We start from the raw sequence: 13,341 nt of genomic DNA on the forward strand, positions 1-13,341 counted from the left end.
GAATTGGGGTTAACCTGAGCATCCGTGGTATTACTTTCCTAAAGCTCCTCAGGTGACTTCTGTGGACAGCCAGGGCTGCGAGCCATGACCCAGATCTGCATCACAGATCACTGCCAGTCAGCCCTTTTCCTGCCTTACCTAGTCTAGACTACATAGTGTCTCATTTAAATCACTTTTTATTAGTCACACCAGTTTTGCCCTTCTTGCCTTCAATTACACGTGGCTGATCAAACCCGACACTGGGTGAGCCATTGCCTCTCTTCTGCCAGCACTGAGCAGCTGACTGTTGCTGAAAATGGCCTGGACCTAATTTGTTTTCCTTTAAATTCATAATCTCAGACCTCAAAATTACACTAAAAATACCTGGTAGACTCATTTTTTTTTCCTCTGGCAGATTTGTTTTTCCAATTTTTTCTCTTTTCTTCAACTTCCTAAATTTCTTCCTCCTCTTTCCCTCTCAGCTGATGACATTGCCTTTTGCATATTTGACAATATTTGGAGCTTCTTGTTGTCTCACAACCGGGCTAGCTATATTTGTGTTCACTGTCCTGTTACAGTGAAGGAAATGTCATCCCTCCTATCCAGAGTTAGTCCCACCGCTGGGGCTGTCAATGCCATCTCCTCTGGATCAAGGTCTGTGTCGTTGGGCATCCCCTTTCTTTTTTCTTGTCAATTTTTCTTCCAGTGGCTCAGTTGCTACAGAGTGTAAAAATGCTCTTTAAAGTCTAATTTTTAAGAAGCGTCCCCTTGACTCCTTATCCCTCTCCAGTTCTCTGACAAGCTCACACAGTACAACACGAGGCAAGGCCAAGGCCTGCTGACTGATTTGACTGGAAAAGACACAATAAGCCACATTTTTACCTTAGTTTACTACTTACGGAGACAGCAAAAAGAAGAGTGATCTGATTTTTCTTGGATTTAGTCATAGGCTACATAACAACCATTTGGAGTGTTAAGGCTGATTGAAAAAACCAGTGAAGGCAGAAGAGAATGAGCTTTGATTATTCAGTCTGCCAGAGATTGAGGTTGAATATAAGGAGGGAAATGTTCTGATGGAGGCATGTTAAACTTGAGTATGTCACTAAGACAGGCTATAGAATCTTATAAAATGGGGAGATATTTCCCTATGTTTTTGATAGTTTAGATCTACATTTCTCAAAATTATTGGTCTTTGAACCCCTTTACACTCTTAAAAGTTACTGATGACCACAAGGAACTTTTGGTTATGTGTGTTTTTGATACTGATATTTACCATATGAGAAATTAAAATGAGAAATTAAAATATTGGTCAATTTAAAAATAATAAACCTATTATATGATTATGCAACTAACACTCTCGTGAAAAAGAAGTATATATTTTCCCAACCAAGTACAAAAAATTAGAAGAATGGCACTGTTTTACATTTTTGCAGATGTCTGACTTACTAGAATATGACAGAAATTGTATAAAGAACACCCGCCTCCACACAGATACGTATTTGGAAAAGGGAGAGGTGTTTTAAAAGCTTTTTTCAGATAAATGTGGATATTCTTATTCGATGCAGTACCAAAACTTAGGAAGTGGTAGTTTCTTAAAAGTTTGTTTCATTGTGGAATCTGAAATCAAATTAATGAATTTTTTTAGACGATTACATTAAAGCCCTTTGGTCTGTGTTATTTGGATGGATCTTCCACCCATGCATGAATATGTGACATAAAGTAAATCAGTCTTTTGCAAAATATCGGTTCACTAATTTATGCAGATCCTCCAAATGTTAGCATCTTTCCTTATCTGATGATAAAATGTTACGTTTATTAATATAATCACCAGTCTCATCACAGTGTTGGGAAGCTGTCAAGTTCACAGTGTATACAAATTTTTCAAAATCCTAATTTTCGCTTTTAAATCTTGAATTTTACTGTTGGTTGCAAATGTCAGGTGTGTCCTTACAGTGACAGTCTCAGTTCATTTATGAGAAAATGTCTGCCAGATCCCAAGTCTGAAAATCCATAACTTGTCAGTCATTATTTCAAGTAAACATGGTGGTGTATGGAAAAAGAAGCCAGTTCAGTTCACAACTGACACAGGTGCAGGAGAGCTTTGCTCCAGACGACCGGTACACATCTGTATGCACCCGCATGCAGCAGAAGTGCTTTACGTGGACTGACCAGTTCAACATAGAGGATTAAAGAGGTGTGTTTTCAAGGAATGAAACCTTAAAAATTAGTAATTTTTAACTGCATTGTGAAACTCAACATTGTTTTATTCTGTGTGTGGCTGTGAAGGGAACGGTGATTGCTAGTACTGCTTTGTGTCATTGCCTTTGGGTGTTGCTAACATTGCTCTGGTACCATCGGTGAATGTCAAAAAAAAAAAGGCAAATAATGTCTTAGCGTTATTTTGAATGGAGTTGGATCTCATAGACCCCCTGAAAGGGCTTCAGGGCCCCCAGGGGTCCATGGACAACACTGAGAAACACTAGGTAAGTCTTACCCAAAGACTCCAGAGAGGCTACCCTTAAGGGTCTTTATGACTGTTGACTTTTCTTCTTTTCCTCTTAGTCATTTTACTTTTTCTTCGTTTTTTTGTCGACTTCCTTTTCCCTCTCCTAGGAGGTGGTCTAGGTGTGGTAGTGGTGGTGTTCACAGATATTTTAGTGCTTACCCTTAGCGAGGCAACATGATCAGCACTTCAATTGTATGAGCTTACTTCATCCTCACAACAACCCATTGAGGCAGATGCTGTTGTTATCCTGACTTTATAGATGAGAAAGCCAAGGTGAGAAATGCTAAGTGACTTGCTCATGGGTAACATAAGTCATAGGAATGGGGTTTTTTTTTTTTTTTTTTTTTTGACGTTTGATTTATTTTAGAGAGTAAGAGAGAGAAAGACAGAGACAGAGTGTGAGCAGGGTGTGAGAGAGTGTGAGAGAGAGAGGGAGACACAGAAACACAGAATCTGAAGCAGGCTCCAGGCTTGGTGCTGTCTATGCAGAGCTCAAAGCAGCGCTCGAACTCATGAACTGTTGAGATCATGACCTGAGCCAAAGTCGGATGCTTAACTGACTGAGCCACACAGGCGCCCCTGGAACTGGGTTTCTAAGTTAGCAACATGATTTTGTCAGCATTTCAGGAAACAGTATATCCCTCTTGGGTGGTTTTACATCAGCCGTGCTCATAAGAGTGGTTTAATAATTAATGACATTTTTCTGACTGGTATCATCACTCCTCAGAGGTTGAAGTAAGTAGGCACTTAAATGAGAATCAGAAATTTACTTGATGAGCATGGATTCAGATTGGGAGAATTAGATAAATCCATTCTTTTGGGTCTATTGAATGCCTACTGTGGCCTAGGTATTATGTTTGTCACAATGACATCAAATGTTTTAAATGCACATATCTAAGGTAGTCTGGTCTGTCCATCTCACAGGAGGGCTCTCTTACCATTGGGACCAAAATACTCAGAATCTGTATGCTAAGCTTTCCTCTTCCTTGCACCTTGCTTAGAAGAATGCTGGTCATATTTGCTTTTTACAGTTCCTCTTTTTCTTCTCTTCTGTGGCTGACAGCCCTCTGTATGATTGACACCTTCTTTCTTTTGCTATGTCAAGTCATATGATCAGAGTTATTATCAACTCTTATGGACCTAGGACTTGTTCTATTTTTATATCTCTGTTCTTATCCATTATGTTGCAGCTAAAAATGTAATACCCAGAGGGCTGCATCATTTCCAGGTTAGGTGGTGGGAGGGGTGCTCTTTATTGTAGTTTCCAGTATTTTCAGTAGTCAGGAACTCTGGAAAAATACTTGATAAAGGAGAGAGAATTGGATTTTGACTGAAAAATAGTTTGGGAATTCTTGCTTTGGTTGAGTTTGTGCCATCTGCATCACTTAGGCAACCCCAAACAGGCTAGCTTGTGAAATTGTAAACTCCATACAGGCAAGGTCTATATGTTATTTACCACTCCATTGCCAAAATGAATGCCAGGTATCATTCCTTCACACTTGAGCTGTCACGAGGGCTGGGGGCGGTTGAGAGAGTAGCCCCTGAACACTAGGGTGGACTGCTACTCAGACTCGTCCTAAAGAAAAACTCCTGGCACTACTCTGCTGTCATGCCATGTTTTCTCTTCCCTAGCCTGCATAAATTGGTGGCAGGTATAGCCTGTTGAGTTTTATGAGTGTGTGAGTGTTACTTTTTTCCCCCAAAGAGTTGACTTTTGATTGTAGGTTTTAAATCTTGGTTTTTCCAGCACGTGTAAACTTATCCTTTACTAATTTTTAAAAATTAAACTTTTTATTTCTAGATAATTATAGATTCACATACAGTTGTAAAAAACAATACAGAGACCGTGTACCCTTTAATTTCCTCCAGTGATAACCTTTTGCAAAACGATAGTAAAATATTACAACCAGGATATTTACATTGATAAAATCCAGGGATCTTATGAGATTTCTCCAGTTTTATATGTGTATATCTGTATGTTTAGTTCTGTGCAGTTTTATCACATGTATGCCTATGTGTATCCACCATCCAGAACAGTTCCATCACTACAAGGATCCCTAGTATTGCCCAATATTTGCCTTTTTGTAGCTGCATCCACCTGTCTCCTGACCCTTACCCCAGTCTCTGACACCCAGTAACCACTAATTTTGGGGGGGATGTTATATAAATCATAAATCATTAATATTATGTAAAATTATTAAGTGTGTAACTTTTTGCAATTGCCTTCCCCCCCGCCTCCATTCAACATAGTTTCCTTGAGATTCTTCCAAGCTATTGTGTGTACCATAATTTGTTTCTTCTTATTGCTGAATAATATTCCAGAGCATTCAGTTTTTCTCTTTTAATTCTCATGTGTTCTATTTACCATTTGATAGAATAACTCTGTGGCTATTGCTGATGTTGATTTGGAAGACAGAAAAAATAAGTTGGATACTGTGCAGACTCTGAAAACAGCAAAGACAAAACGGAAAAATTCAGCTCAGTCACCTTCAGGTCAGAGGACCAAAAAGCTAAAAGTTGATGAAGAAGGCAACAGGGCCAGCACCCTGGAGAGTGGGCACGAGGCTGCAGAGATGCCATCCACAAGCACCATGTGGGAAGGTGCGTGCAAGAAGGAAGAGAATGGAGATGACTTTACATTTGGTCAGTCCCCTTTAAAGAAAATGAAGACGGAAACATGTCCCCAAGGGCAGCCTGTGAGGCTTCCAGCAAATGCCACCAATATTAAGGAGGAGGTGGAAATGAACTGGGACATAGTACAGGTATGTGCAGTTGCTTTCTGGCATTTTAGTTCATTTGATTCCTTTCTGTTTCACTAAGTAGGAGTGGCACTGGCTAAGGAAAGGGTTGGGAGTTTTTAGTTCTCTTTTGTTTTGCCAGTGATTTCCGGAGGCTTTGGGCACTGGTTCCTGTCCCAGGTACGCCGTTGTGTATTATAGCACTCATCATCACATCATCGCCAGCTCTTGAACTACGAGCTATGACCTCAGGCAAGGTTGGTCTCTGCCATGGTGTTGGAGTGAACATGCACTTTATAGAGAGATTGTACCAACAGACTGGGCCTTCAAAAGTTAATTGTTAAGTTTTTGTTTTGAACTTGGCCTGTGTTTCCCTGTAAAAGTAGGTGAGTGATTAGGTCATTAGCCATTAGTACATCTCTAACTCGTAATGTAATGTTGTAATATACTATAAACAAGGCCTAGAAATTTCTTAGGAAAATTCTATCTGAATTTCAACTTGAGCTGCCATTGACTTCTCCCAGTTTCTTGACTGGCTTTGGGGATGGCAGAGAAGACCTGAAGAGTGACTTTTAAAGAGTGATTCTCAACCTTCTATGTGTGCCAACACACTCTGGGGGACATTTCAAACTTAATTATGGCAGTGCCCATCCGGGTAGATGGGCATGACCTCCCTCTTTCTTACCTGTCTTGTGGTGATTCTGATGTAACTTCTTCTGCTTCTGTGAATTACTGCTCTGCATCCTGGGGCCTCTGCTGGCTTCTCAGCCTGGGACTGTGTGTGGGTTACCTTTTTCTTCAGAGGAACTTTTTTTTACCCATGCTGTCTCTTCTATTACCTATTAGTCGAACGTCGCCAGTAATTTTAATTATGATTTTTCTTTTCTCTGGTCCACTAAGGAATAGGATGCTGCCTCAGAGTTTTCTTCTCATCTTTGTTCCTCAACTAAATAGTTCAATGTTTCTTGGAGAAACAGTGTATAATTAGGCTCCTTTGTATGCCATCTTTATTCACTTAAGCCTACAAAGAAATGTTTTGAAAGGATGGTTTATGGACCACCTGTATCCGATTCATGTGAAGACTTTCTTAAAATGCAGACTCCTTGCTTAGTTCCAGTCCAGACTCACAGGGACAGGTGGATATGTCCCACTTTCCTTTCACTAACACTTACAAGCTTATTTCTGTTATTGACACAGATCTGCCTCTAGTAGTGGACAGTGAGCAGGAGGGAGGGAGGGGGGGAAGGTTTCAAAGACGATGAAGTCTCTTGAAGTGCGGTTGTAAGTTCTTCAAAATTAAGGGCTCCTTACTCTGTGGTATCTTGCTTCACACCCATCCCCTAATCTATGTAACAGAAAAAGAGAAGAAAATGGTCCTGCCTTACCCAGTTGTCTCTTGGTTACAAATAATACAAAACTACTTGTAATGAGTTTAAAATGAAAAGAGTTTGTTTATTACCAAGAACACCGAGGTCTGTCAAAGAATGTAAGGGACAAAGTGTGATCAAGTCTCCTAAAGGCCTTGAACCAGAAATTGGAAAACCATGAGGACTTGAGGAAGATACTTTCTCACTTCTCTCTCTTTCCTTTCAATTCCAAGCATTGTTTTCTCCTCCCCTCCCTTGTCGGAAGTGATTTTTGACAGCTCAAACAAGCGTGTCCTTGGAATCTGGCACTCCTTGCTTGTGAGTTAGGAGAAGTGGTTGCTACAGCGGCCACCTTCACTGAGCACCCTGACAATGAGTAAGCTCAGCATTTTCTAGGTGGGTTTAGGGGTTGCCTGGGGAACTTCAGGTGTGATTTGCATTTGGGTTTTTTGTTTAACCAGATGTAGTCATCCTTGTCCAACCCTGAGTTAGTTTTTCAGACAATTCCTGTGATATATATGGATCTTTTTCATTCCTTTCTTATTCCCCCATAAGCAGCAGAGAATAATTTTATCTTGGCACTGCATTCCTGCTTCCAAACATGGTTGACAACAGTGGCAGGTGTTAGGGGAGAGGGGATTGAGAAGAGTGAGATTGACCAGTGCTGAGTCTGATGATCAGGAAGGCCTTGAACCTGTGGGTGAGGACCAGACTCATTGAAATGGCTTTGATATGCATATTATCTGCCACAGGACACAATATATGGCCAAGGTCTTTGGGAAATCCTGAAAAATACTTAGTAAGGAATGGTCAATGGAAATTAATTATATAGAGATTATTAATCATTACTAATTGAACTTTTATATTTCTTTCATTTTGTGTGCTGTTCCCCATGGCTCCTGCCCACCATGACACCATGACCTTCTGTTTTTTTCCCTTCGTGGTGTGTGTCTCAACTCTGAAAAGTCCACTGAGTTTTCAGGACATCACCATCTTGTTTGGGGACGGAAAACTGCATTGCCATTACTTAAGTACTTAAGTTATTTATAGACTTCATTAGAAACATACTTTGTGTCCATTTCTTAATCAGGCTTTGGGGATCTCTGGATCCCTTGAGCAGAAGCAACCTATTCTTCAGCCCTTTCCCCAAAACTACAAATGTGTGGTCACTATCAGAAACTGGTTTTTGTTAAACACATTATATCATTATGCAAATATAATATAAACACCATGACCTTTATGAGAGTTTGAAGAGGTGACTAACTACAACCAATTTTTGAGAAAAATTAAATGCTTCAAAATGGTGATTGCTATTATATAGTTTCTTTATTTTGAGGGGGCTGGAAGTAGGTGAGTAGAACAGCCACATGTAATATATTAGTAAAGTTTGCTAAATTAGGTAGGAAAAGCAAGCCAACCCTCTTTATTAGCCATTTTTCTTGCAGGAAATGATCAGGATGATGGGATGACAAAACTGGGGAAAGAAGGGGGACAGGAAGGAGGTGGGTGTCTCTAAATTGGCTTTTTCACTGTAGTTTTGCACATAAGCACACACCACCCATTAGGTTACCTGTTGTTCCAGGAGAGATTCAGTACAACAATGGAATTAGCCCTTTTTGTTTCTTTAATTCATCTGGTATTTGTGATGGGCTTTAAAAAAACCCCAAAAAACTGAAGGGTGCCTGGGTGGCTCAGTCGGTTGAGCATCTGACTTCAGCTCAGGTCGTGATTGTGCTGCTCGTTGGTTTGAGCCCCATGTCGGGCTCTGTGCTGACAGCTCAGAGTCTGGAGCCTGCTTCTGATTCTGTGTCTCCCTCTCCTGCCCCTCCCCCACTCATTCTCTCTCTCTCTCTCTCTCTCTCTCTCTCTCTCTCAAAAATAAAAAACATTAAAAAATTAAAAAAAAACTTTTTGAAGTATGTATACAGAAAATCATACTTAAGTGTATAGCTCATGAATATTTGAATGTGTGACCATGTAACAAGCTTCTAGTTCAAGAAACAGAACCTTACCAGCATCCTACAGTACTCTATATGGTTTTCCAGTCTCCTGTCGTCTTTCCTATAACCACTATTGATTATAACAGCATAGTTTTTCCTTTTGCAGTCTTTAAGGAAGCTCCTGTGTGTGATAAAATAAGTGATATAATAAAAATAAATAGACCAGGGTAAAGAGAACAGCAGGAATCAAAAGCTTTTCAGAAAGGAGGTGTCCAACTGCTGATTTGGGGATGATTTTGAGTAGAAAATTGCATCTCTCAATTCTCATTAGGGTTGAATTTAATTTAGACGTTCTTTTAAAATGTAGATGCTGCCCAGGTGATTAAAGCTATAGTTTGTTGATACCCAGATGTTTTCTTTTTTAACTGAGGGAATGGGAATATAGATTTGGAGAAGTAAATCTCAGGACACTGGGAGAAGTCCATTTTGTTGGAAGTTTTAGACACCAGAGGGCAGTATGAAGGCACCATGTTTCATCTCTAGTGGGATTCAGGAAGAGAAGTGAGGATGTTTGATTAATTTATATTTTTGCCTGAAAAAATCATCTTGCCTTTGCACACATCAGATTTTTGAAAAGGTAATATAGCTTGTGGAACTTTAGGCAATTTAACTTTTTTGGACCTCAGGTTTTCTGTCGCTAAAATGGGAGCACTAATACCTATCATATAATTTGAATTAATGCTGAATAGGTGAAAATGTTTAGAACATAATAAGCCCTGTTCAAGTGTTAGCTTCAAATGACAGTCACAAAAGGTGCTTCTATTATTTAAGTGTTAGGGTTGAAAAAAATCTTGAGACTGCCTTCCTTTTTACTTTACTCTCAGTCTTATCCACCAGTTAACTATAAACATTATTAGATATTAGTAAATGTGAATAGTTTAAAAGTAAAAACTATAGTAGTTCTCTGCCTTACCCCTACCTATCCCTAAGGTTTGGTCTCTGCTTTTAACTCCTTTAGTTATGTCTTTGTTGTTCACCTCGTTCTTCTAAAACACAGATTTCTGGGCCCCACTCAGAGTTTCTGGTTCAGTGGATCTGGGTGGCGTTCAAGAATTTGCATTTCTGACAAGTCCCCAGGTGATGCTTATGCTACTGGTTTGGGGACAACACATTGTGAGCCACTTGCTCTAGTCCACAGATCTCATTGACTCGTAAATGTCACAGGGTTCATAGGGGGATTGACTCAACAACTGCAATTCAGTAATGAGCAGATCATTATTGAGTGGGTTACTGTTGAGTATAGAATAATGTTCAAACCTATATGGAATTCGTCCCCTATCTCCATCCACCTTTCCATTTCTCACCTCATCTCAATACCCCTTGTACATTTTAGCATTGCTGAACTTAGAGCAATTAAAAAAAATTTTTTTAATGTGTATTTATTTTTGAGAGAGAGAGAGAGAGAGAGAGAGAGACAAAGCATGAGCGGGGGAGGGGCAGAGAGAGAGGGAGACACAGAATCCGAAGCAGGCTCCAGGCTCTGAGCTGTCAACACAGAGCCCGATGTGGGCTCAAACCCACGAACCGCGAGTCATGACCTGAGCTGAAGTCAGATGTTCACCCGACTGAGCCACCCAGGCGCCCCTGAACTTGCAGCAGTGTTAAAATGTGCAGTGGTTTCTCATCAGTGGCTTTTGATATGCTGTTCTCTTCCTGGAATTCCTGCCCCTATTGGCTGCCTGGAGATACTTTCATTCTCTTTGGTGCTTTTCCATCGCTGCAGAGTTAGATGTTTCTACCTTTCGTTTGCTCTTAAAACAATCCATATGTGCTTCTGTCAGAGTACAGATCACACTATATTTCAACTTGTCTGTCTTCTTTCTAGCTTGTAAGCTCCTTGGGAAGAGGGACTTGGTTTTTTACATTTGATTTTCACTGGCTTGGTATGGTTATTGGCATATAACATGAGCTAAAATAAACATTTGAGGGCGCCTGGGTGGCTCAGTCGGTTGAGCGTCCGACTTCGGCTCAGGTCACGATCTCACGGTCCATGAGTTCGAGCCCCGCGTCAGGCTCTGGGCTGATGGCTCAGAGCCTGGAGCCTGCTTCTGATTCTGTGTCTCCCTCTCTCTCTGCCCCTCCCCCGTTCATGCTCTGTCTCTGTCTCAAAAATAAATAAACGTTAAAAAAAAAAAATTAAAAAAAAAATAAATAAAATAAACGTTTGATTAAATTAAGACAGAAGAAATTGGGTGATTGGAGGCCCAAGCGTGGTGACTGCTTATGGAGGGAGTTCTCTTGTCTTAAATTTCAAGGAGCAAATCTATACAAGCAGCAGCATACACTCCCTTAACACATATGATGCTTCTGGATTTGTTAGGACCTAGTATGACCCAGATGTGGAAGTTGGACTGAGTTGGAGCCCCTTTCAGTTAACGGTAGCTGAGGTAGTTTAGGGTAGTGGGAACCTGTAGGTTGCTGTAACAATCACATGGTTCCAAAATAATGAATATTTTGGTCATTTTCATTTCTCCAATCTATCTTTCAGAATCTGGCCTATCTTTTAAGAAAGGGCCAGCTGAAATACTACCCCTGGAGAAAGTCTTTCTTGACTACCTTTCTCTTTTCTGAAAACATTATATCAATGGCACATCCTGTTTTATTTGTACTTATTTACATTAACGTTTGTTCTCCCTTCTAGATTGTTTACTCCTTTAGAATAGTGATATTTGTTTTTATTTGTTTTTATTTTTTTTCAGCATTTATTTATTTATTTTTGGGACAGAGAGAGACAGAGCATGAACGGGGGAGGGGCAGAGAGAGAGGGAGACACAGAATCGGAAACAGGCTCCAGGCTCTGAGCCGTCAGCCCAGAGCCTGACGCAGGGCTCGAACTCCCGGACCACGAGATCGTGACCTGGCTGAAGTCGGACGCTTAACCAACTGCGCCACCCAGGCACCCCTAGAATAGTGATACTTGGAACCACACTTGGGAAGGGATTTTAAAACTGTGCCACAGTGGCTGGACTTTTACCAGTAGGTAGATAAGAGTCATTGGAGCCTGTGTTCAGAAGAAAAAAAAGAGAAAAAAATACAGAATTCATTATGTCTATGTTTTAGAAATACAATCAGGGGCTTCTGGGTGGCTCAGTTGCTTAAGTGTCCCACCCTTGATTTCAGCTCAGGTCATGATGTCACAGTTTGTGGGAGTGGATCCCTGCCTTGGGCTCTGTGCTAACAGTGCAGAGCCTGCTTGGGATTCTGTTTCCCCCTCTCTCTCTGTCCCTGCCCTGCTTGCATGCACTTGCATGTGTGCGCGCGCGCTCTCTCTCTCTCTCAAAATAAATAAATAAACATTTAAAAAATGCATAGAAATATCAGCAGTAATGCAGAGGCTGAGTGGAAGGCATAGAAAACAAAACTGCCCTGTGGTTCAGATAAAATAATGATATTAGCAGAAAGGGAACTCGAGAGGAAAGAAAAGACATTTTAGAAGTTCAGTTTGCTTCCTTGGTGACAGATGAGATGGTCATGATAGAGAACACACAGCGATACTGAGGACATTGATTAGAATGCTTTTGGTTGCAATAAGAGAAAACCCATCTCAAACTAGCTTAAGCAATAAAGAAGATTTATTAACCTGTATAATAAGAAAGTTTGGTCATTGCACTGAAACAGTCTTTCCACGATTATCTTAGCGCTGCCATCCTCAGCTTCAGGAGTCTTAACATGTACAAGCTGTGTTTCTCCAGAAGAAGAAATTGTACCTGGGTCCGGAGTTGAACCTAGATTTTGAGCTATATGCTGACTGGACTAATCTTTCTGGCCACACTCTGGCTGTCAATTATAAAAGTCATTTTTTTAAAATGTTTTATTTATTTCTGACAGAGAGAGAGAGAGAGAGAGAGAGAGAGAGAGAGAGAGAGAGAGAGAGACAGAGCATGAGTGGGGGAGGGACAGAGAGAGACTGAGACACGGAATCCGAAGCAGGCTCCAGGTTCTGAGCTGTCAGTACAGAGCCTGATGTGGGACTCGAACTCACGGACCGCGAGATCATGACCTAAGCTGAAGTTGGATGCTTAACCGACTGAGCCACCCGGGCGCCCGTCTGGCTGTCAGTTATAAAACAACTGTGTTATATTTGTGGACAAAATGCTGTGAAGGTAGAGTTGAGGTCAAGTGCTCTCAAGCCGCATGGCTGCTACATAATGAGAAGGTGTTGTTGGAGGAGATAGCCATAATAATCCTGAGGCTTTCTATGGTGGAAGATGATGTTGGCTGGAATAAGAAAGAAACAAAAAAAAAAAAAAAAAAAAAGAAAGAAAGAAAGAAACTCTTGTTTACAGAGTGGCTTTGATTGGATTTTATTGAATTAGTAAACTGACTAGTTTATGGTTGCCAGTACATATGTGTATTTTTTTAAACCACAGCAAGTAGTTTCTAAGTGACTGGAGAACGATTATTTCATGCTATATTTAAACCATACGTTACAATATAGATGTGTAATTTTCAGAATTTTAAATAACTACGTATCCTTAATTTGCAGGTTTTATCTGAGAGAACTAATATTGAACTTTGGGTTTGTGCCAACATTATTCGTCTCTTTAATGACGATAACACAATTCCCTTCATTATACGGTATCGAAAAGAACTCATTAATAACCTTGATGCTGATTCCTTGAGAGAAGTTCGACAAACCCTAGAGGAGCTCCGGTAAGAAACCTGGGAAGGGATGAATGTACTGTGAGTGGAAAGAGAGCCCATGACCCAGTGAGGAGAAACAGTGAGGAAGTGAATGGCAGCGTATTTCA

The 13,341-nt window shown here is 40.5% G+C and overlaps 1 protein-coding gene across 5 annotated transcripts in view; it reads left to right on the forward strand.

Annotated features, from left to right (window-relative positions):
* SRBD1 (S1 RNA binding domain 1) overlaps positions 1-13,341 on the forward strand; it is a 221,423-nt gene that overhangs the window by 11,038 nt on the left and 197,044 nt on the right. For all 5 annotated transcript variants that reach the window (XR_005784228.1, XM_040453849.1, XM_040453850.1 and 2 more), the window contains exons 4-5: positions 4,861-5,247; positions 13,077-13,243. Coding sequence is in view for 4 of the 5 variants with exons in the window: in XM_040453849.1 (XP_040309783.1) it covers positions 4,861-5,247; positions 13,077-13,243 (554 nt within the window). In the remaining variant the exon portion in view is untranslated. The remainder of the gene's footprint in view (positions 1-4,860; positions 5,248-13,076; positions 13,244-13,341) is intronic.

This window comes from Herpailurus yagouaroundi, unplaced genomic scaffold (assembly GCF_014898765.1).
Source record: "Herpailurus yagouaroundi ecotype Mexico unplaced genomic scaffold, PumYag 210, whole genome shotgun sequence".
Lineage (NCBI taxonomy): Eukaryota > Metazoa > Chordata > Mammalia > Carnivora > Felidae > Herpailurus > Herpailurus yagouaroundi.